Here is a 26,104-nt window from a genome sequence, read left to right on the forward strand (position 1 = left end):
CATGGTTAGGGTAAAACAGTGTGGCCAAGCTTTATTGAACCACAACACCCAGTAGCAAACAGAACAATTCCAGCAATTTCCCCAAGATGGTGCACATTACAAGGTCTCTCCCCTCCGCTGGCTCATAGGGATGCCAGTGGATGTTATGTTAGAGCTCCCAGGGTCGCTATTCCACCTGTGATAACACACAGAGAGGAGGTCCCGACAAGCGTAGGGAGATAACCGAGAGCAGTCCTGTGTTCTTTCAGCCATGTCTGACATACCCTCAGCTGGGATCCTGAACAGTTTCTTCTCTGTTAAGCGTTTAGCAGAATGTCCAGCTAGTAGCTCTATGTGATGAGATGAGACCCCATCTCTCTGTCTCAGGGTCTTTTATACCCAAGGCAGGTAAGCTAGTTTTAGAATTACCCAGTGTCCTTCAGTACACCCTCACACCCTTCCCTATCTACATTCAAGTCAACAAACTGATTCCAGAATATAAACAAACATCAGATAAGCACACACTATGTTACATGGTATATCATTGTGCAAGACCCACCAGAATTCACACTTAAATCCACAAGCCAACTATACAGACAAAAAGTCAATTCCTCCAGGCCTGTTAAGACATAGCCATCTGGGCAATTAAGATATACTCTGGTTTCTTCACAAAACAGCAGCGACGGGAGGCTCGAGCTTTGGTGCAGCAGAATACGGATATATTCTCAGAGCTGCCGGGGCAAACCTCGGTGATACAGCATGACATTGTCACCGAACCCCGGGTAAGGGTACGGATGAAACCATACCGAGTGCCAGAAGCCAGGAGGCAAGCAATAGTGGCTGAAATGAAGCAAATGCTTCAATTGGGAGTCACTGAAGAGTCTGGAAGTGAGTGGGTAGCCCCATTGTGTTAATACCTAAACCGGACGGGTCATTACGCTACTGTAATGACTTCAGGAAGTTAAATAAGGTGTCAAAATTTGACCTCTACCAAATGCCTCGGGTGGACGAGCTAATTGAAAGACTGGGGAAGGCCCAGTACTTCACCACGCTCAACCTCACCAAAGGATACTGGCAGGTTCCCCTGACAGAATCGGCTAAAGAGAAGACCGCATTTATCACACCAGAGGTTCTGTTTCACTATGTTGTCTTTCCCTTTGGGTTACATTGGGCTCCGGCCACATTCCAGGGACTGATGGATATAGTGTTAGAACCACATCGGAAATGAGCATCGGCCTATTTAGATGACATAGTCATCTTTAGTACCAAGTGGGAGACCAACCTGTCCCAGGTATAAGCCGTGTTAGAGTTGCTCCGGGTCGCGGGGTTAACAGCAAACCCAAAGAAATGTGCAATAGGGCTCACGGAAGCTCAGTACTTGGGTTACGTGATCGGTCGCGGGGTGATCAAACCCCAAGTAAACAAGATCGAGGCCATCCAAAACTGTCCCAAGCCCTTAAGTACTAAACAGGTGAGGGCATTCCTTGGTATCATTGGTTACTACCGCCGGTTTATACCCAATTTTGCGGGGCAATCAGCACCCCTAACGGACCTGTTAAAATGTAAGAAGTCAGTAATGATCCGATGGAATCCTCAGGAGGAGAAAGCATTCCAGTCCCTGAAGTCGGCGTTGTGTGGACAGCCAGTTCTCATCTGCCCCGACTTCAAGAAGACCTTTATTGTACAAACCGATGCCTCGGAGGTAGGTCTAGGAGCGATGCTGTCGTAAGAGGTGAACGGGGATGAGCATCTAGGAAACTGACCCCGGCCGAGAAAAATTACAGCATAGTGGAGAAGGAATGCTTGGTGATTAAATGGGCCTTGGAGACCATATGCTATTATTTGCTCGGGCATCAGTTTCGTTTAGTAATAGACCATTCCCCCCTCGTCTGGATGAGAAACGCAAAAGAGAGGAATGCCCGAGTCACCAGGTGGTTCCTGTCCCTACAAAACTTCAGTTTTTCAGTGGAACATAGGGCGGGCAAATCACAGGGAAATGCGGATGCCTTGTCACGGTCCCCCTGTATGGTGACAAATGTTCAACCCCACAAGTTTGAACAGTGGGGGGGTATGTGAGGCAGCGACCAGAGTCATATGTGAGGGTCGCTATGTGTCCCCCAGGATGTGCACAGAAGCGTATTCGATCTGCTGGAGTGCCTTGTGGTCACAGCAGCATGCCTGTGACTCACAAGGTGAAATAAAAGTAAGTTTGAACCTGGTCACGTTATTTTGACCAAGGAGTTTGTTCAGGAAAAACTAGTATGGGCTTTTATTTTTTAAACGGACTGCAGGAAGGTAGTGGGGTCCGGTCCATTTCCTCCAGTCCAGGTCTTATAAATGGCCTTTGGCAACAGATTGGAAGAAGGGAAAAAAAAACCTGCAGAAAGTTTTTGGGCGTGTCAGTTCTGTCTTGCAAGCAGATAGAGTAGGTGGTCTACAGAGTATTCCCTGTGTGAGGCAACACAGGGCCAAGTGGAGCCAAAAGGTCTGGCACCCCTGGCATACACGGCAGCGCGGTCGCTTACGGCAACTGGCCACGGACTGTTTTTTTTCTGGTTCCCGGCTGTGATCCAGAGGATACAGTGTGCTGTGCACTGTGTGAGTTTTGTTGGACATTAAACACCTTTTGTTTTTTTGAACTTGCTTGCGTCTTGGCCTCATCACTGCACAACGTGGAAACCGCTGCTTTACAATATATACATACTGTACACATACGTACACACATATATACATACATATATATATATATATATATATACATACATAAAAGTAAGGACTTTGTTATAGTTATTATAACAAAAAATAAGGTATATTGTAATTCTTGCAAGAATAGGGAATCATGCACTGTATAATTTAGGATAGAAATAAAACAATCTTAAATCAATAGGACAGATAAGTATAAAGTTTAACCCCTTAGCGACAGAGCCAGTTTGCAGCTTAATGACCAGGCCAATTTTTACAATTCTGACCACTGTCCCTTTATGAGGTTATAACTCTGGAAAGCTTTAATGGATCCCGCTGACTCTGAGATTGTTTTTTTCGTGACATATTGTACTTCATGTTAGTGATAAAATTTCTTCAATATGTCTTGTGTTTATTTCTGAAAAAAAACGGAAATATGGCGAAAATTTTGAAAATTTTGCAATTTTAAATTTTTATGCCCTTAAATCAGAGAGATGTGTCACACAAATTTCTTAATAAATAACATTTCCCACATGTCTACTTTACATCACCACAATTTTGGAAGCAAAATTTTTTTTTTGTTAGGAAGTTACAAGGGTTAAAAGTTGACCAGCGATTTCTCATTTTTACAACAAAATTTACAAAACCATTTTTTTTAGGGACCACATCATATTTAAAGTCATTTTGAGGGGTGTAAATGACAGAAAATACCCAAAAGTGGCACCATTCTAAAAATTAGACCCCTCAAGGTGCTCAAAACCACATTCAAGAAGTTTATTAACTCTTTAAGTGCTTCACAGGCACTAAAGCAATGTGGAAGGAAAAAATTAACATTTAACTTTTTTTTGCAAAAAATTTACTTCAGAACCAATTTTTTTATTTTCACAAGTGTTAAAAGAGAAAATCAACCACAAAATTTGTTGTACAATTTCTCCTGAATACGCCGATACCCCATATGTGGGGGTAAACCACTTATTCAGCACACGGCAGAGCTCGCAAGGGATGGAGCGCCGTTTGACTTTTTCAACGCAGAATTGGCTGGAATTGAGATCGGATGCCATGTTGCGTTCGAAGAGCCCTTAATGTGCCTAAACAGTGGAAACCTCCAACAAGTGACCCCATTTTGGAAACTAGACCCATTAAGGAACTTATCTAGATGTGTGGTGAGCACTTTGAACCTTCAAGTGCTTCACAGAAGTTTTTAACGTAGAGCCGTGAAAATAAGAAATCCATTTTTTTTCCACAAAAATGATCTTTTCGCCCGCAAATTTTTATTTTTACAAGGGTAACAGCAGAAATCATACCCCCACAGTTATTATGCGATTTGTCCTGAGTACGCTGATACCCCATATGTGGGGAGGAACCACTGTTTGGGCGCATGGGAGAGCTTGGAAGGGAAGGAGTGCCATTTTGGAATGCAGACTTTGATGGAATGGTCTGCGGGCATCATGTTGCGTTTGCAGAGCCCCTGATGGGCCTAAACAGTGGAAACCCCCCACAAGTGACCCCATTTTGGAAATTAGACCCCCTAAGGAACTTATCTAGATGTGTGGTGAGCACTTTAAACCCCCAAGCGCTTCACAGAAGTTTATAAACGCAGAGCCGTGAAAATAAAGTCTTTTTTATTTCCACAAAAGTGATTTTTTTAGACCCCAATTTTTAGATCCCCAAAGTTGGTAAATAGTGGAAACCCCTCTATTCTTGCTCCAACCCTAACCCCAACACACCCCTAACCCTAATCCCAACCCTAACCCTAATCCCAACCCTATTTCCTAATCCTAATTCTAACCCTAATCCTAGTTCGCCCTAACCCTAATTCTAACACTAGGCCTAACCCGAGCCCTAGCCCAACCCTAACCCTAGCCCAACCCTAACCCTACCCTAACTCTAGCCCAACCCTAACCCTAGCCCAACCCTAACCCTAACCCTAGCCCTAACCCTAATGGAAAACTGAAAAAAAATATTTTCTTTATTTCTTTATGTTTGCCAATATAAGGGGGTGATAAATGGGGGGGTTATGTACTATTTTTTTTTTTATTTTGATCACTATGATCGTTTATCATAGTGATCAAAATAATGAATGGAATCTGCCAGCCGGAGCCGGCAGATTCCCGGCGGGCGCACTGCGCATGCCATTTTCAAGATGGCGGCGCCCATCGGAGGACGCCGGCAGGACGCGGGACCACCGGGAGGGAAGTGAGGACCACGGAGATGTACCGGGGGGGATCGGGGACCCTATTTCTCTTTCCTCTGATGTGCGATCACATCAGAGGAAAGAAATTTAATGCATAATCGCGGCTTTTTTTTGCGGTCGCCGTTATAGGGTTAATAACGGTGATCGCAAAAGCGGGGTCGGTAAAAACCGACCGATTCATGTTCTCTGGGGTCTCGGCTATCCCTGGCAGCCGAGACCCCGGAGAAAATCCGACACTGGGGGGGCTATGTACTTTCTCCACAGTGCCGTGAATTAACGGCGCTGTTGTTTTAGTACCCTTAATTACCGCCGTTAAAAGGCGTATCGGCGGTCGGTAAGGGGTTAAAGGGACCCTGTCACCCCCCTAGGGTGTTTTTCAGTTAAAGAGCCACCTTCAGCAGCACTAAGGCTGCATTCTGTGAAGGTGACTCTTCTTTTTCTGACCCCTAGTAACGCTGAAATATTGACTTTTATAAATAGCTCCTCATGCCTGTAATGTGTCCCATAGGGACACATTACAGTAGCCTGATGTCGTTTCTCAGCAGCGCGCACTGCGCATGCCCGAAAACTCTTGTCACAGCGCAGGCGCCTGCATTCGAAACAGGAGGAGGCAGCGACGCACAGGGGCATCATGATGGACAGATGGTGGGCGGTGCCAAGACACCGGACAGGCATGAGGACGGATGGTAGGCGGCTGATACAGAGGGACACACCATACCTATGGGACACATTACAGGTATGAAGAGCTATTTATTAAAGTCGATATTTCAGAGTTACTTGGGGGTCAGAAAAAGAAGAGCCACCTTCACCGAATGCAGCCGTAGTGCTGCTGAAGGTGGCTCTTTAACTGAGAAATGCCCTGGGGGGGGTGACAGGTTCCCTTTAATATTTGGTGTTAGATAGCTTTACTCTGAACTTTTAATGTCAGGCTTGTCTCAGGGTACAGCTCACTAAATGCTTCACATCATATTTCTTCACAGTCTATGACGAGGGGAGGAGGGAGGAAGCATGTTTGTGCCAAATCATATTCCAGAACACACACAAAAATATATATGTCCCCATCGATCCTGTTACTGTATTTCTGAATTTGAGATGTTAGAAAACAGTTTTTCCCTTTATATTCTATATATAGTGTATATAAGTCATCAGAGCAGCTAATTTCTCCAAACAGGAGCTAAGAGGAAAAACAAACTAAAACATCAAGCATACAGAGATAACTTATACTGGACTATTGATTTATGCACAGTTTATTGAAAGTTTAGATATGCTTTAAGAAGTACTTACGTTCCTTAATCCTGCTTTCCTATACACTCCAGAAGTTCTGAGATGATTGCAGGCATTCCTTCCCTGTGTGTTTGTTATTTTCCCCGTTATCTGTAGAGGAGGAGCTTCACTACTTATCATGAACATAAACTGCAGCACAGATTCATCTCGGCTAAAAGTCTACACCTTAGATCAGGAATAGTACAGACATTTATAGGACATTTCATGACTTTCTATGAAAAAAAATATTCCCCACAAATAGCATTGAACTACTGTACCCAATTTATTATATATTTAAGGAGTTGGAGTCTTTCTATTTTATATCGACTCCACCAAAATGAGCTCCGGCGCCGACTCCACAGCCCTGTTACACATGCGGCTACACGTCTAACACATTACACACACGGCTACACTCCGCGCACATTACACACGAGGCTCAGCTCGGCGCATATTAAACATACAGCTCCACTCCGCGCACATTACACATGTAGGGGTCAGCCAGGGCAGTAGTCGTGGCTGAGCTTAACCGGCTTTGCGTGCTCTGGCCTCCCTCTACAAAAAAATTACGTTTCACTTTCAGCTTACTTGCCTCTGCATTCTCTGCACCATCAGGGTTCTTCCTTTGCTCTTTAAGGTCACCTGTGGCCCTTTGTACAATAACAGAGACACAGTCCGCTTGTAACTTGAAACAATAAACTTTACTTTCAGGAATTCTCAAGGCATCCATACTTAACACAGTAGTCACGGCAGTTTCAACATTATACGTCACTTCAACTTTCCATTCTCTGCTCTCTTTGTAACAAGGCTTGAGATCGGACCGTACCTTGTATGTTTTCCAGGCATCCTCCCTGTGCAACCTTGCCTGTTGTGGGGGTTCCCTCAGCCTCCGGTTCACCCCGGTTCTGAGGGCATCAGCCCACGGAAAGCTCTGCAACATGGTAAGTGACCTGCCCGTCTATCCTGCCGTGTCCTTCTCTGTAGCCTTTTTCTCTCTCTCTCTGCAGCTCCTGTGGCGGTTCCTGTGTAGCACCGCACGTTTTACATGCCTGGGCTCTTACTTAGATGAAACATTACGGGGTATTTACTGCTGCTCGGGCCTCTGCCCACCTGAGCTCTATGGGCGCCCTCACCCTTCTCACAAGCTCCCATCTTCTAACCCACAGGTCCCTAACCTTTCTGACCTTGAAAGCCACATTAAGCTCTGAGAGAGGGGCACAAGCCACATCCAGCCTTGAGAGTGGGGCGCAAGCCACATCCAGCCTTGAGAGGGGGTCACGAGCCACATTCAGCTCCCGCCCCCTCACAATAGTGGAAACCAAAGCCCCTATTACAGGCATAATGGTAACCAAACATTTTCCACAGACGTCACCCCAAAGCAGTATATCAAGATCCTGGGGTTCCCACAATACCCCCATTCAGCTCTCTCTCATCAAGCACTCCCAACACACTGTCATATCAAGCTTCAAGCACCTCCTCTGACAGGTAGTATCATCTTGTCTCCAGCGTACCGTTCTTAAATTATCTCAAAACCACCTAGACCAATATATGGGTGTCCAGAACTGCTCTTCTGTGCCGGGCTACTCACAAAATTCACCATTTTCAGATGCGCTCTTCATACCTGTTTGCTCGATCTGGATCTAATGCGCTAAGCTGGCAGACAGTCGCGAGCCAGAATTCATGGGCCAGTAAGCCACATGTGGCTCCCGACCTACAGGTTGGGTCCCCTGCTCTATCCAAAGTGACACCTCCTACAGTTAACTATTTACTATTGTTAAAGCTTTATCCTATATTATGCTCACTATCTCCATCTAATGGTCCAAAACTAATATTACACTTTCCATGACAAAACATATATTACAATATAATTATTATTTTTATTATTTATTTATATAGTGTGACGAACAGCCCACGGCCGTTCGTCCACTTACGGAGGCGACTAACGGGGGTCCCGCTGCCACCAAAACGTGACGGACAGTGGACCCTGTGTCACCACTATGTCACAGTCCCACCACTGACACGGGTGTATTAGCGGACGGAGGGACGAGACACAATGCCGGCACACGGCTATCACAGGCGCAGTGAGGCTTATCTTAGTTATCCCACCACTGGCACCATGTGACAAAAATATCCAGCAAGCTAATCTCGCTCTACAATTTGCCGCAGGGGGAGTTTAATTTGGATGCCCCGCCACTGCTATCAATCTTCCAAGTACTGCGGGGATTTATGTATATCCCACTTTCTCAGTTCCACTTTGGAACTCGCAGCTCTCCGGCGCCCCCCTTACCCTCAGGTCAGTCAGGGAACTGCACCTAGGATAATTAGTCGCCGGACGGGCTGCCTGTTGTGAACCGGCAATTAGGCTTCTGCAGTAAGGGAATTATCAGCTGTGGCCGCAGCCCCTCATTCAGCTATATAAGACACTTCTAGACTGCCAGCAAGCCCCAATAGCCGTGCACAACGTGCTGCCACCAGTCACGGTTACTTAATTCACAGTGTTAAATTAAGAGGGTCCGTGGCAAACCCCTTGAATTAGTAGCGATTATCTATCAAAGGCGTATAGTTCGAGTCTTAGAGCATAGAGACAGATCTAAATAATTATTTCATTTATTTTCCGAAAGAGGACAGTGATTACAGATAAAAGTTGCTATAAAATTGAGACATAAAATATGTACAGTACAGGTATAAAATAAAAGTGGAGAAAACAAAGAGATTACACTCACAGTTCCATATTGTTCCTTAGGCAGACCATGCGGCTAAGGTGGGTGGAGGCGGAGCTGCACTTCTCCGCTCATCTGGGTCTTTCTAGCACGACGACTTGAGCTGTTCTGCCCTGGTTTTGTCCAGGAAATGCTTTATAGACTTGCTATGTGACATCACGGAGAGATGCATGCTGGGTTAATCCCACCTCTCCCTTTTGGATTTAGAACTACACTAGAAAACTTATACTAATCATAACTCCATGGGGGCAGCCCGCACAGACCCATATAGGGCATCATTGGTTGTGATTTGTTGAGTACAATAATTCAAGACCAAATATGCAGTAGTTCTGATACACCGTTTAGCTGGAACACATATCTCAGGTTCTGAAAGGATTAGGCTTCGCAAGAACCACGGCAGCGACGCTGTGACCGCCCGGATTACAAAAATATGATTTTCCTATCTCTAGGGTATTTGGTTCTTATGGTATAGTCTCTCATAGTTTTATTCGTTTCAAACAAAGAAGTTTTTCCCGCTCTGAAGAGGAGAGAAGGAAACAAATGGTTGTAACAGCAGGGGGGTCTCCTATTACTAGTGCGAACACAGGCTGTAGAGGAGGGGGGGTGGCACTGCTCTGTGTGTGTGTGAAGGGAGGAGGGATGAAGCTGCAGAGCTAGCAGCCTGGATTGTCATATCTGCCGGATCTTTCTGGAAAGTTACAACAGAAAACATCATATTTTGTGGACAAAACCCCATACCTCACAGACATTGTACATCACACCTCCCCCCTTAAGAGGGCGCTAAGGAGGCATTACCTCTCGGTAATCGGCCATGCGCACCTCAGCGGGTTCGCCCCGGCGGGACAACCCATCGGCATTGCCGTTTTCACTGCCCTTCCTGTGTTTTACAGTAAAATCGTACTGTTGAAGGGCAAGGCTCCAGCGGAGCAATCTTCCATTGGTTCCGGACACTGTGTGCAACCAGCTCAGAGGGTTGTGGTCAGTTACCACCGTGAAGGCACGCCCGTACCGGTAGGGCTGCAAATGCTGCAGTGCCCACACCATGGCCAGACACTCCTTCTCGATGGTCGAGTATGCCACTTCCCTCGGCAAAAGTTTCCGGCTCAGGTACAACACGGGGTGCTCTTGGTCCCCCGAGTCGACCTGGCTAAGCACAGCACCGAGGCCAAACTCGCTGGCGTCGGTCTGTACCAGAAACGGGCGACTGCTGTCGACTGCTCTCAACACTGGAGAGTTGCACAGGGCTGCTTTCAAAGCTTGGAAAGCCGCCTCACAGTCATCTGTCCAGTTGACTGTTTGGGGTAGCCTCTGCTTGGTGAGGTCAGTCAAGGGTTTGGCAAGGGCGCTATAGTCCTGTACGAACCGCCTATAGTACCCTGCAGTGCCCAAGAAGGACTTCACCTGTTTCTTGGTCCTGGGGGTGGGCCAGGACACGATTGCGTCCACTTTTTCTGGCTCCGGACTCATGGAACCCCCGCCTACCCGGTGCCCCAGGTAGTGGACCTTGCGCATGCCTATCTGGCACTTCCCCGGCTTGATGGTCAGGCCTGCCTGGTGAAGACGCTTGAGCACCTCCTGGAGGTGCTGAAGGTGTTCCTCCCAGGTGGAACTGAAGATGGCAATATCGTCTAAGTACGCCACTGCGTACTCCTCCAGTCCCCGAAGCAGGTGGTTGACCATCCGCTGGAAAGTGGCAGGGGCATTCTTCATGCCGAAGGGCATGACCGTGGACTCGTACAGTCCAAAGGGGGTGATAAAGGCGGATTTCTCCTGCGCCTCAGGGCTCAGGGGAATCTGCCAGTATCCCCGACTCAAATCCATGATGGATATGTAGTTGGCGTTTGTCAACCGCTCGAGCAGATCCTCGATGCGCGGCATTGGGTGGGCATCAGAGGTTGTGATGGCGTTGAGCCCCCTGTAGTCCACGCAGAACCGGGTGGTTCGATCCTTTTTAGGCACGAGGACTACAGGTGAAGCCCACGCGCTTTTTGACCGTCGAATCACCCCCAGCCTTAACATGTCATCGATCTCTTGGCGCATGACTTGTTGCACTGTCTCAGAGATCCGATAGGGTGTTCGCCGTAATGGGGCGTGATTCCCGGTGTCCACCTCATGAACCGCTAACTCCGTCCTCCCCGGTTGGTTGGTGAACACGGGCCGGAAGAGTTTCAGGGTGGCCATCAACTGCAACCGCTGGGACACGGTGAGCGAACCACTTATCTCCATGTCCTCAATGGACTCATTGGCCTTGGCCTGGGCCAGCATGTCCAGGAGGGGATCTTCCTCCCCATCCTCTGGCAGATTGCAGACCGGTAGGACGCAAGCTTCACGTTCGTAGTGCGCCTTCAGCATGTTGACGTGAAAGGCCTTGCGCCTACCCCGAGCATGGTCAAGCGTGACCACGTAGGTGACCGGGTTGAGCTGTTGGTGGACGACGTATGGGCCTTCCCAGGCTGCCTGAAGCTTATCCGTTGGTACAGGGACCAGCACCCACACCTTTTGACCCACCTGGTAGGTCCGCTCCCGGGCGTTCTGGTCGTACCAGCGCTTCTGGTCAGCCTGAGCCTGCATCATGTTGTCATGCACCAACTGCGTCAAGGTCTGCATCTTGTCACGGAAGCGCATGACATAATCCACGATGGACACTTCTGTGGGGTTTGGCTCATCTTCCCAGGATTCTCTTATCAACCCAAGGGGTCCCCGGACTCGCCTGCCATACAGGAGCTCGAAGGGGGAGAACCCGGTCGAGGCCTGCGGAACTTCTCTGTAAGCGAACAGCAGGTGTGGGAGGTACCGCTCCCAGTCGCGCCCTTGGGTCTCAACCAGTATGCGGAGCATCTGTTTGAGGGTACCGTTGAAACGTTCACACAAACCATTAGTCTGTGGGTGATACGGACTCGATACCAGCTGCGTCACCTGCATTTTCTCACAGAGAGCCTCCATTAGGCGAGACATGAATTGGGGCCCTTGATCGGTAAGCATCTCCCTGGGAAATCCTACTCTTGAAAAGATGGTCACCAGTGCGTCAGCCACCTTATCTGCCCTGGTTGAAGACAGAGCTACTGCCTCTGGGTACCGGGTAGCGTAGTATCGCTTTCCGGAGCTGCTGGGGACGGACAGCGGTCCTACAATGTCCACCGCGATTCTCTGGAAAGGCTCCTCTATCACCGGCAAAGGAATAAGGGGAGCCTTAAGAGCAGGCCCCGCCTTACCCACTTTTTGACAGGTGGCACAGGAGCGGCAGTAGTGTGTTACCTCTGTCCCCATCTTGGGCCAATAGAAGTGTTGAGACAGCCGTGCCTTTGTTTTGCTGATCCCCAAGTGTCCAGCGAGTGGAATCTCATGGGCAATCCGCAACAACTCGGTTCTGAACTGATAGGGGACGACCAGCTGTCTTTCCCTCAACCACTCCTTTTTAGGATCTCCGGGTACTGTCTCCCGGTACAACCTTCCTCGTTCCCAGAACACCCTCTCCTTATCAGACTTGGAGGTGGGCGTCTCGGCGAGACCTCTCAATTTCTCCAGGCTGGCATCTGAGTGCAGAGCAGCCTGGAACTCCATGCTGGAGGCTGCCAGAAGTGACGTCAGGGTCCCCTCTTTACTGGGACCCTCTGGAACCGGCTCTGGGTTCACCTCTGGTTCAGTCTCTCCTGTAGCAGCAGAGGGTCCAGAAGACAGTGCGTTACCTGCGATCTGGGCACTCTGACTGCGTGTGACAGCTGCTATGTATGCTGTCTCCCTGGGGATTTCTACAGACCCACCAGCCGGTGCTGGCTTGGGCTCTACCTCCCCATCCACCCCCAACACTTCAGGAGCAGTGCTACATATGGGCCAGTTACCTTCCTCGGTGGCACTGGTCAGCTGCATGGCATTACCTTCCTCATGGTCCCCATGCACCTCCCCATTCCCTTGAGCACCGTTGCTTACTCCTGCCAGGGGTTCCTCAGCCGTCTCACTCCGCAGAGTGACGGGGCTGAGCACTTCGGTACCTGTGGACACATCTACCGCTTCAAAGAAAGGGTTAACGGGTTCAGTCGGCACATATTCATCAACATCATCATCATCCTTCCTAGGAGAAGAATGGTTATCAGTTTGCTTTGGTACATTCACATCAGCATCAGCATCGTACCTGGGGAAAGAATGGTTGTTAGTTGCATCATTACTCATCAAGGCATTAGCAGGTAACACATTCAGTTTCCCGTCATCATCATCATCATCAGGGTTAACGTTACCCTTATTATCAGTTTGGGGAAGGGTGTCAGGGACGTAGTATGCAACCATCCGCCCCAAGTCAGTCCCCAATAAAACATCAGTGGGCAGGTTTTCAGACACTCCCACCTCCCTCAACCCGCTCCCAGCACCCCAATCGAGATAAACTCGTGCCACTGGCAAGGGACAACGGGTGCCTCCAATCCCGGTGACAGTCAGGGTTTTCCCCTCAACAAACTCTTCAGGGGCCGCCAGTCCAGGACGGATGAGGGTTCGTTCAGCCCCGGTGTCCTTGAGGCCTGTAGCAAGACGGGCCCCCACCTGAACAGGTTGAACGTTGTCGTCAGCCCTCCCAACCACACCTCCCACCAAAAGAACAGAGGCGTTGGGCCCGGGGGCCTTGGCTGGGGGGTTCTTCGGCCTGTTCGGACAGGCGTAAAAGAAGTGACCAGGCCGCTGGCAGTGGTGACACAGGCGACTGTCAGTAGCAGGCCTGTTGTTGGCAACAGGGACAGGGCCTCCGGAGGGACGGCTAGCTGGGGCATTGGGGTTGGTTGCTGGCTTACCCCCTTTCCAGCTGGTGGAGACTGGCCTCCGCGTCTCGGGCTTCCGGTTGGCCTCGTGGTTGTCGGCGATCTGCGCCGCTTTGTCCGCGTTCGTTGGTTCGCGGTCCAGGATGAACTGTCGGACCTCAGCTGGGCAGAGATGCAGGAACTGGTCTTTGATCATCAGGTCCCGTAGCTGCTCAAAGGTTTCAACGGACAGTCCATGGATCCACTGGTCAAAGTGGGTCCTGAGTCCTTGCCCCACATCACTGTAGCTATCATGTGGGCCACGTTGGAGGTGTCGGAACTTCTTTCGGTATACCTCAGGTGTCAGCCGATATTTGGCGATCAGCGCCTCTTTTATGGCGCGATAGTCATCATCATGCGCTTGCGGAAGAGAAGCAAACGCCTCCAGAGCTTTGCCTTTTAGCCCTGGGGTCAAGTACCTGGCCCATTGGTCTTCGGGCAGTCGGTACTGTCTGCAGGCTTTCTCAAAGGCTCGCAGAAACGTGTCCAAGTCCCTGTCCTTTTCCATCACGGGAAAATGCTCTGTCCGGGGTTTAGGAGTCTGGACGCTGCTGGGCTCACTGGTTCGGGCTGTGGGGGCATTCCACCCCCGCTGGAGCATCTCCAGCTCATGGGCCCTCTGAGCTTCTGCATGGCACTCAGCTCTCTCAGCCTGGGATTGACGCTCACGTTCGGCTCTCAGCCTGGGCTTGACGCTCGGCCTGGGCCTCCTGCCGATATTGCCGGATCAGTGTCAGACGACCCTCACTGTCTTCGGCAGGGAGTTCGTCCAAGGCCATTTGCAGATAGGGGTCCACCCCGTTATGGTTGAATTTGGGGCCAGCGCTCATGAGTGGAGCCTCTGCTGCAGCCCCATTGTTACTTGAGCCCGCTTCTGCGTTCGCTGGGCTCTGGTCGTTTTCCCGTTGCACCAGAGCCGCGATCATTTGGGCTTTGTTTTTGTTCGTGGTGTCGATCCGCCACACCCCGCAGAGGGCAATAAGAGATGCCTTGTTATGCTGCTTATACCACTCTGCTCCCATCGTAGCCATGGTTGCCAAATAAAAGACAGAAAAGAAAAACGGAGAAAAAGGGAGGGAATACTTGCAAGTACACACTAATGTCTCAGGACTAGTAACCACTGAGTCTGTTCTCCAAAACCTATGATGCAGGATTCCCGCAGGAACCGTGCAGGTCTTTAGTGAGAGGAATGATTGCTCAAACCAAATCACTAATGCTCTAGGATTATCCCACCGCTCTGCCACCAATATGTGACGAACAGCCCACGGCCGTTCGTCCACTTACGGAGGCGACTAACGGGGGTCCCGCTGCCACCAAAACGCGACGGACAGTGGACCCTGTGTCACCACTGTCACAGTCCCACCACTGACACGGGTGTATCAGCGGACGGAGGGACGAGACACAATGCCGGCACACGGCTATCACAGGCGCAGTGGGGCTTATCTTAGTTATCCCACCACTGGCACCATGTGACAAAAATATCCAGCAAGCTAATCTCGCTCTACAATTTGCTGCAGGGGGAGTTTAATTTGGATGCCCCGCCACTGCTATCAATCTTCCAAGTACTGCGGGGATTTATGTATATCCCACTTTCTCAGTTCCACTTTGGAACTCGCAGCTCTCCGGCGCCCCCCTTACCCTCAGGTCAGTCAGGGAACTGCACCTAGGATAATTAGTCGCCGGACGGGCTGCCTGTTGTGAACCGGCAATTAGGCTTCTGCAGTAAGGGAATTATCAGCTGTGGCCGCAGCCCCTCATTCAGCTATATAAGACCCTTCTAGACTGCCAGCAAGCCGCAATAGCCATGCACAACGTGCAGCCACCAGTCACGGTTACTTAATTCACAGTGTTAAATTAAGAGGGTCCGTGGCAAACCCCTTGAATTAGTAGCGATTATCTATCAAAGGCGTATAGTTCGAGTCTTAGAGCATAGAGACAGATCTAAATAATTATTTCATTTATTTTCCGAAAGAGGACAGTGATTACAGATAAAGTTGCTATAAAATTGAGACATAAAATATGTACAGTACAGGTATAAAATAAAAGTGGAGAAAACAAAGAGATTACACTCACAGTTCCATATTGTTCCTTAGGCAGACCATGCGGTTAAGGTGGGTGGAGGCGGAGCTGCACTTCTCCGCTCATCTGGGTCTTTCTAGCACGACGACTTGAGCTGTTCTGCCCTGGTTTTGTCCAGGAAATGCTTTATAGACTTGCTATGTGACATCACGGAGAGATGCATGCTGGGTTAATCCCACCTCTCCCTTTTGGATTTAGAATTACACTAGAAAACTTATACTAATCATAACTCCGTGGGGGCAGCCCGCACAGACCCATATAGGGCATCATTGGTTGTGATTTGTTGAGTACAATAATTCAAGACCAAATATGCAGTAGTTCTGATACACCGTTTAGCTGGAACACATATCTCAGGTTCTGAAAGGATTAGGCTTCGCAAGAACCACGGCAGCGACGCTGTGACCGCCCGGATTACAAAAATGTAATTTTCCTATCTCTAGGGTATTTGGTTCTTATGGTATAGTCTCTCATAGTTTTATTTGTTTCAAACAAAGAAGTTTTTCCCGCTCTGAAGAGGAGAGAAGGAAACAAATGGTTGTAACAGCAGGGGGGTCTCCTATTACTAGTGCGAACACAGGCTGTAGAGGAGGGGGGGTGGCACTGCTCTGTGTGTGTGTGAAGGGAGGAGGGATGAAGCTGCAGAGCTAGCAGCCTGGATTGTCATATCTGCCGGATCTTTCTGGAAAGTTACAACAGAAAACATCATATTTTGTGGACAAAACCCCATACCTCACAGACATTGTACATCACATATAGCACCATTGATTCCGTGGTGCTGTACATGAGAAGGGGTTACATACAAATTACAGATATCACAGTAAACAAACTACCAATCACAGACTGATATAGAGGGGAGAGGACCCTGCCCTTTCGGGCTTACATTCTACAGGATGGTGGGGAAGGAGCTAGTAGGTTGGGGGTGCAGCAGCTCCAGTGATGGTGAGGCGGTGGCTCCAGTAGTGGTTAGGAGGTAGCGGGGTCATTGCAGGCTGTAGGCTTTCCTGAAGAGATGGGTTTTCAGGTTTCGTCTGAAGGAGATCCGAGTGTGGTTGATAGCCGGACGTGTTGGGGCAAAGAACTCCAGAGGAATGGGGGATATTCCGGAGAAGTCTTGGAGGTGGTTGGGTGAGGCGCGAATAAGTGTGGAGAAGAGGAGGTTGTCACGATGACCCGTCCTGTTATGATTGAGTCACCGAGGAGGAAAAAACAAAACACAAGCTCAGCCCAGAAAATCAGAGAGGTTGGAAACTAGCGGATTGCAGACCCCTAATCCTATCACACAGCTAGCAGTAGCCGTGGAGTGTTCCTACGGTGATCCTAGACACCTCGTCACAGCCGCAGATCTACATAAGCCTAAAGAGAGAAAAGGGAAAAACTGACTGCCCCAGAGCAGACCCCAAAGCAATAGACAGCCCCCAACATATAATGACGGCGAAGCAAGATGAAAACACTAACACAGATAAAAAGATAGGTTGAGCAAACGATGGGGCCCAAGCTAACTAAAAAGGACAGGACAGAAAAGCTGCTGTCTGCAATCCGAGAAAACCCCTGCTAAAAATATTACCAACACAACTGAAAAGCAAAAAGGACCCTGAAGTCACTAGACTTCAAACCCTATATCAGCACTCAGAATATTCTGAAAGCAGAGCAATAGAGAACACTGATCAAGGAAAAAGAATCCAGCACACCCCCAGCCGGGGATGGCTGAACTCAGAAAACAAAAACAAAAAGTTCAATAGCAGAGCAAAAACTTATCTTTGGGAAGCAGGAATCAGACTGGTCTCCAAGAATCCAGCTGAGAAATCACCAGCCACTCAGAAGGGCGTCGGCTGCCTTATATCCAGTCTGAAGTTCCCGTTACCCAGTCACAATCCACCTGATCAGGTGTTTGGTTTCTTTCATCCAAATCAGCCTCACTACCTTCCTTCACCAGAAGAGGGAGATCCTCGGACACAAAAGGTGAATGAACAGATGAGCTCACAACACCGTCCTGTGTGATGCGACCCACAGGCCGGTAACTAAAACAACAAGACGCGGCACGTGATACTGTCCTGTGTGACGCGGCCCGCAGGCCGGTAACTAAAACAAGACACGGGGAAAGGGGAAACAGTTACAATGGTGGGCCCTGCGATAGGGAAAGGGGACGGGTAGACCTCCTGTACTCCCCTGAGTCAGCGTCCCTAACGCTCCTAACGTTCCCTATGCCGGTTCCACACCGGGCGCCGCTCAGGATACCTGTCGCCCTAGCACACCCTAACCCTATCCCTTGCTAGGGAGCTGGGTGGCGCAGGCACTGGCCCCACCGCTCTACTAATACACACTAAGTAAAAACACAAGCAGGGAAACACCACTTAGCTTTACTCTGTTGCACTTGCTCCTGGCAACAGAGTCCACCACCAGAATGCAGCTCTCCTCCTGAATCGCTGCCACCAAGCTCTGTCAGAGCTACAAGGAAATCCCCTATGACTCCCTCCACACCAGGGCTAAGACAGTGCTGCAAGGAACGCTCTCCAGCTCCTTCCTCCACCAAGGATGGTTGAAATGAACACTATCATCAACACTGATTGCAACATCTGTGACTCTTTTATAGCAGAGCCAGATCAATCACACCTGCATTATAATCATGTGCAATTAACTAAAGAAACCAGAGTGCAATGACGCTCACCACCACCGGGGGCAAACTTAGAACAAACGACACCACAGTGCAATAATCCTAATGGCTACCGGGGGCAAAAACCAAACTTAAGCACAGCTTAAGAAAAAAAAAGGTTACTTGTGCTTTTTATCAGTCCTGATCCAGTATGGATCATGACAGAGGTCTTGGGAGGATCGGAGATTACGTGAGGGAAGGAATCTGGAGATTAGTTCAGAGATATATGGAGGAGACAGGTTGTAGATGGCCTTGTAGGTCAGTATTAGTAATTTTACCTGGATACGCTGAGGGAATCGGAGCCAGTGAAGAGATTTGCAGAGAGGAGTAGCGATGAGAGAGATGAATTAGTGGGGCAGCAGAGTTGAGGATGGACTGGAGAGGTGCAAGGGTGTTAGAAGGGAGGCCACAAAAAAGGATGTTGCAATAGTTGAGGCGGGAGATGATGAGGGTGTGCACAAGCATTTTAGTAGAGTGAGGGTTGAGGAAGGGACGGATTCTGGAAATACTTTAGAGCTGGAGGCAACAGGAGGTGGAGAGAGCTTGGATGTGCGGTTTGAAGGACAGGGCAGAGTCAAGGGTTACTCCGAGGCAGCGGACCTCCGGTACGGGGGAAAGCATGATGTCATTAATTGTTATAGCTAGGTTAGGTAAGGAAGATCTGTGAGATGGGGGAAAGATGATTAGTTCAGATTTGTCCACATTCAGTTTGAGGAAGCGGGAGGAGAAGGAGGAGGATATGGCTGATAGGCACTCTGGGATTCTGGAGAGCAGAGAGGTGACGTCTGGGCCAGAGAGGTAGATCTGAGTGTCATCAGCATAAAGGTGGTACTGGAATCCGTGGGACTTTATGAGTTGCCCCAGGCCAAGTGTGTAGATTGAGAAGAGTAGGGGTCCTAGAACAGAGCCTTGGGGGACTCCAACAGAGAGAGGGAGGGATGAGGAGGTAGTGTGGGAGTGGGAGAAGCTGAATGTGCGGTTGGAGAGGTATGAGGAGATCCAGGATAGGGCGAGGTCTTTGATGCCAAAGGAAGACAGGATCTGTAGTAGGAGGCAGTGGTCAACTGTGTCGAAATCAGAGAACAGGTCTAGGAGGAGTATGGAGTATTGTCCATTAACTTTGGCTGTAAGTAGGTCGTTAGAAATTTTGGTCAGGGCTGTCTCACTTGAGTGATGGGGGCGGAAGCCAGATTGTAGATTGTCAAAGAGGAAGTTAGATGAGAGGTGGGAGGAAAGTTTAGCGTGGACGTGCAGCTCCAGGAGTTTGGAAGCGAATGGGAGCAGCGATATTGGGCGATAGCTGGATATAGCGGTTGGGTCGAGGGTTGGCTTTTTATGGATAGGCGTGATTGTGGCATGTTTGAAAGCAGAAGGGAAGGTACCGGACGTTAGTGATAGGTTGAACAGGTGGGTTAGAGATGGGATAAGACTGGTGGCGAGGTTGGGGAGGAGGTGGGATGGGGTCAAGTGCACAAGTGGTGAGGTGTGATTTGGAGAGATGAGCAAGTTCCCCTTCAGTGATGTTAGATAGGGAGGTCATGGGGTTTGGGCATTGGTCTGGTATACAAAGGGGTTGTGGTGGTTAAGCAATAAAGACTTGCCGTGTTTACACATACAAACATTACTGAGCAACAGAAAATATGTATACAGCAGCATAGTGCACACCTGTTTATCACACTATAAAATACTAGTCCTGGTAATATTACACAAATGTATATTATATACACTTAACACCAGAACATGATTAGGGATTGAGGAGAGCTACTATGACCCACTTACACACACGCGGCTCCGCTCCCCGCACACATTACACACGCGGCTCCTCTCCGCGCACATTACACACGCGGCTCCGCTCCCCGCACATTACACACGCGGCTCCTCTCCGCGCACATTACACACGAGGCTCCGCTCCGCGCACATTACACACGAGGCTCCGCTACGCGCACATTACACACGCGGCTCCGCTCCCCACACATTACACACGCGGCTCCGCTCCACGCACATTACACACGCGGCTCCGCACACATTACACACGCGGCTCCGCTCCGCTCACATTACGCACGCGGCTCCGCTCCTCGCACATTACACACGGGGCTCCGCTCCGCACACATTACACACGCGGCTCCGCTCCACGCACATTACACACGCGGCTCCGCTCCGCGCACATTACACACGCGGCTCCGCTCCGCGCACATTACACACGCGGCTCCGCTCCGCGCACATTACACACGCGTCTCCGCTCCGCGCACATTACACACGGGGCTCCGCTCCGCACACATTACACACGCGGCTCCGCCCCGCGCACATTACACACGTGGCTCCGCTCCGCGCACATTACACACGCCGCTCCGCTCCGCGCACATTACACACGCCGCTCCGCTCCGCGCACATTACACACGCCGCTCCGCGCACATTACACACGCCGCTCCGCTCCGCGCACATTACACACGCCGCTCCGCGCACATTACACACGCCGCTCCGCGCACATTACACACGCGGCTCCGCTCCGCGCACATTACACACGCGGCTCCGCTCCGCACATTACACACGCGGCTCCGCTCCGCACATTACACACGCGGCTCCACTCCGCGCACATTACACACGCGGCTCCGCTCCGCGCACATTACACACGAGGCTCCGCTCCGCACATTACACACGCGGCTCCGCTCCGCGCACATTACACACGTGGCTCCGCTCCGCGCACATTACACACGTGGCTCCGCTCCGCTCACATTACACACGCGGCTCCGCGCACATTACACACGTGGCTCCGCTCCGCGCACATTACACACGCGACTCCGCTCCGCGCACATTACACACGTGGCTCCGCTCCGCACATTACACACGCGGCTCCGCTCCGCACATTACACACGCGGCTCCGCTCCGCGCACATTACACACGAGGCTCCGCTCCGCACATTACACACGCGGCTCCGCTCCGCGCACATTACACACGAGGCTCCGCTCCGCACATTACACACGCGGCTCCGCTCCGCGCACATTACACACGCGGCTCCGCTCCGCGCACATTACACACGCGGCTCCGCTCCGCGCACATTACACACGCGGCTCCGCTCCGCACATTACACACGCGGCTCCGCTCCGCACATTACACACGCGGCTCCGCTCCGCGCACATTACACACGCGGCTCCGCTCCGCACATTACACACGAGGCTCCGCTCCGCGCACATTCCGCTCCGCGCACATTACACACGCGACTCCGCTCCGCGCACATTACACACGTGGCTCCGCTCCGCACATTACACACGCGGCTCCGCTCCGCACATTACACACGCGGCTCCGCTCCGCGCACATTACACACGAGGCTCCGCTCCGCACATTACACACGCGGCTCCGCTCCGCGCACATTACACACGCGGCTCCGCTCCGCGCACATTACACACGAGGCTCCGCTCCGCACATTACACACGCGGCTCCGCTCCGCGCACATTACACACGCGGCTCCGCTCCGCGCACATTACACACGCGGCTCCGCTCCGCACATTACACACGCGGCTCCGCTCCGCACATTACACACGCGGCTCCGCTCCGCGCACATTACACACGCGGCTCCGCTCCGCACATTACACACGAGGCTCCGCTCCGCGCACATTACACACGCGGCTCCGCTCCGCACATTACACACGCGGCTCCTTTCCGCGCACATTACACACGCGGCTCCGCTCCGCACATTACACACGCGGCTCCGCTCCGCACATTACACACGCGGCTCCGCTCCGCACATTACACACGCGGCTCCGCTCCGCACATTACACACGCGGCTCCGCTCCGCACATTACACACGAGGCTCCGCTCCGCACACATTACACACGAGGCTCCGCACACATTACACACGCGGCTCCGCTCCGCACACATTACACACGCGGCTCCGCTCCGCACACATTACACACGCGGCTCCGCTCCGCGCACATTACACACGCGGCTCCGCTCCGCGCACATTACACACGTGGCTCCGCTCCGCTCACATTACACACGCGGCTCCGCTCCGCGCACATTACACACGTGGCTCCGCTCCGCGCACATTACACACGCGGCTCCGCTCCGCGCACATTACACACGTGGCTCCGCTCCGCACATTACACACGCGGCTCCGCTCCGCACATTACACACGCGGCTCCGCTCCGCGCACATTACACACGAGGCTCCGCACATTACACACGCGGCTCCGCTCCGCGCACATTACACACGCGGCTCCGCTCCGCGCACATTACACACGAGGCTCCGCTCCGCACATTACACACGCGGCTCCGCTCCGCGCACATTACACACGCGGCTCCGCTCCGCGCACATTACACACGCGGCTCCGCTCCGCGCACATTACACACGCGGCTCCGCTCCGCACATTACACACGCGGCTCCGCTCCGCACATTACACACGCGGCTCCGCTCCGCGCACATTACACACGCGGCTCCGCTCCGCACATTACACACGAGGCTCCGCTCCGCGCACATTACACACGCGGCTCCGCTCCGCACATTACACACGCGGCTCCGCGCACATTACACACGCGGCTCCGCTCCGCACATTACACACGAGGCTCCGCTCCGCGCACATTACACACGCGGCTCCGCTCCGCACATTACACACGCGGCTCCGCTCCGCACATTACACACGCGGCTCCGCTCCGCACATTACACACGAGGCTCCGCTCCGCGCACATTACACACGCGGCTCCGCTCCGCGCACATTACACACGCGGCTCCGCTCCGCACATTACACACGAGGCTCCGCTCCGCGCACATTACACACGCGGCTCCGCTCCGCACACATTACACACGCGGCTCCGCTCCGCGCACATTACACACGCGGCTCCGCTCCGCGCACATTACACACGAGGCTCCGCTCCGCACATTACACACGCGGCTCCGCTCCGCACATTACACACGAGGCTCCGCTCCGCGCACATTACACACGCGGCTCCGCTCCGCGCACATTACACACGAGGCTCCGCTCCGCACACATTACACACGCGGCTCCGCTCCGCGCACATTACACACGAGGCTCCGCTCCGCGCACATTACACACGAGGCTCCGCTCCTCACACATTACACACGCGGCTCCGCTCCGCACACATTACACACGCGGCTCCGCTCCGCGCACATTACACACGAGGCTCCGCTCCGCACATTACACACGAGGCTCCGCTCCGCACATTACACACGCGGCTCCGCTCCGCACATTACACACGAGGCTCCGCTCCGCACATTACACGCGCGGCTCCGCTCCGCGCACATTACACACGAGGCTCCGCACATTACACACGCGGCTCCGCTCCGCACATTACACACGAGGCTCCGCGCACATTACACACGCGGCTCCGCTCCGCGCACATTACACACGAGGCTCCGCTCCGCACACATTACACACGCGGCTCCGCTCCGCGCACATTACACACGAGGCTCCGCTCCGCGCACATTACACACGAGGCTCCGCTCCGCACATTACACACGCGGCTCCGCTCCGCACACATTACACACGCGGCTCCGCTCCGCGCACATTACACACGAGGCTCCGCTCCGCACATTACACACGAGGCTCCGCTCCGCACATTACACACGCGGCTCCGCTCCGCACATTACACACGAGGCTCCGCTCCGCACATTACACACGCGGCTCCGCTCCGCGCACATTACACACGAGGCTCCGCTCCGCGCACATTACACACGAGGCTCCGCTCCGCACATTACACACGCGGCTCCGCTCCGCACACATTACACACGCGGCTCCGCTCCGCGCACATTACACACGAGGCTCCGCTCCGCACATTACACACGAGGCTCCGCTCCGCACATTACACACGCGGCTCCGCTCCGCACATTACACACGCGGCTCCGCTCCGCGCACATTACACACGAGGCTCCGCTCCGCGCACATTACACACGCGGCTCCGCTCCGCACACATTACACACGAGGCTCCGCTCCGCACACATTACACACGCGGCTCCGCTCCGCACACATTACACACGAGGCTCCGCTCCGCACATTACACACGCGGCTCCGCTCCGCGCACATTACACACGAGGCTCCGCTCCGCACATTACACACGCGGCTCCGCTCCGCACACATTACACACGAGGCTCCGCTCCGCACACATTACACACGAGGCTCCGCTCCGCGCACATTACACACGAGGCTCCGCTCCGCACATTACACACGTGGCTCCGCTCCGCGCACATTACACACGAGGCTCCGCTCCGCGCACATTACACACGCGGCTCCGCTCCGCGCACATTACACACGAGGCTCCGCTCCGCACACATTACACACGCGGCTCCGCTCCGCACACATTACACACGCGGCTCCGCTCCGCGCACATTACACACGAGGCTCCGCTCCGCACACATTACACACGAGGCTCCGCTCCGCGCACATTACACACGAGGCTCCGCTCCGCACACATTACACACGCGGCTCCGCTCCGCCCACATTACACACGAGGCTCCGCTCCGCACACATTACACACGAGGCTCCGCTCCGCGCACATTACACACGAGGCTCCGCTCCGCACACATTACACACGAGGCTCCGCTCCGCGCACATTACACACGAGGCTCCGCTCCGCACATTACACACGTGGCTCCGCTCCGCGCACATTACACACGAGGCTCCGCTCCGCGCACATTACACACGAGGCTCCGCTCCGCGCACATTACACACGAGGCTCCGCTCCGCACACATTACACACGAGGCTCCGCTCCGCACACATTACACACGCGGCTCCGCTCCGCACACATTACACACGCGGCTCCGCTCCGCACACATTACACACGAGGCTCCGCTCCGCACACATTACACACGAGGCTCCGCTCCGCGCACATTACACACGAGGCTCCGCTCCGCACACATTACACACGAGGCTCCGCTCCGCGCACATTACACACGAGGCTCCGCTCCGCACACATTACACACGCGGCTCCGCTCCGCGCACATTACACACGAGGCTCCGCTCCGCACACATTACACACGCGGCTCCGCTCCGCGCACATTACACACGAGGCTCCGCTCCGCACACATTACACACGAGGCTCCGCTCCGCACACATTACACACGCGGCTCCGCTCCGCGCACATTACACACGAGGCTCCGCTCCGCACACATTACACACGAGGCTCCGCTCCGCACACATTACACACGCGGCTCCGCTCCGCACACATTACACACGAGGCTCCGCTCCGCACACATTACACACGAGGCTCCGCTCCGCGCACATTACACACGAGGCTCCGCTCCGCACACATTACACACGCGGCTCCGCTCCGCACACATTACACACGCGGCTCCGCTCCGCGCACATTACACACGAGGCTCCGCTCCGCACACATTACACACGCGGCTCCGCTCCGCGCACATTACACACGAGGCTCCGCTCCGCACACATTACACACGCGGCTCCGCTCCATCCTCCTCTATAATACTAGACATCATCCAGCACAGCAGAGTCCTGCAGGCACTGAGACACCTGGAGCTCCGCCCCCGATCATGTGACTGCTCCCCATGTGACTGATCACATGACTGTGACGTCACGCAGGTCCTGTCCGCACACGGCGGGGCCGCTCTGCAGGTGGAGGTATGTGTGTGTTTCTGTCACTCGCTTCTATGGCGCCACCATATTCCTCAGCGCTGTACAGACATTATCACAATCTAATTCCCCATCAGTCTCTGGAGCGCGGGAGGAAACACGGGGAGAACATACAGACTCCCTGCAGATGGCGCCCTCCTCCTGTTATTGGGGAGGAT

General features: G+C 52.5%; 1 protein-coding gene across 1 annotated transcript in view; it reads left to right on the forward strand.

Moving 5' to 3' along the window:
- Positions 1-26,104, forward strand: part of LOC141060473 (uncharacterized) — a 190,916-nt gene that overhangs the window by 133,468 nt on the left and 31,344 nt on the right. The window contains 1 exon segment of the mRNA XM_073556738.1: positions 25,822-25,934. Within this exon segment, the coding sequence (XP_073412839.1) occupies positions 25,822-25,934 (113 nt within the window).

Source organism: Dendrobates tinctorius, unplaced genomic scaffold (genome assembly GCF_039654945.1).
Source record: "Dendrobates tinctorius isolate UK_male_01 unplaced genomic scaffold, ASM3965494v1 ptg000237l, whole genome shotgun sequence".
Classification (NCBI taxonomy): domain Eukaryota; kingdom Metazoa; phylum Chordata; class Amphibia; order Anura; family Dendrobatidae; genus Dendrobates; species Dendrobates tinctorius.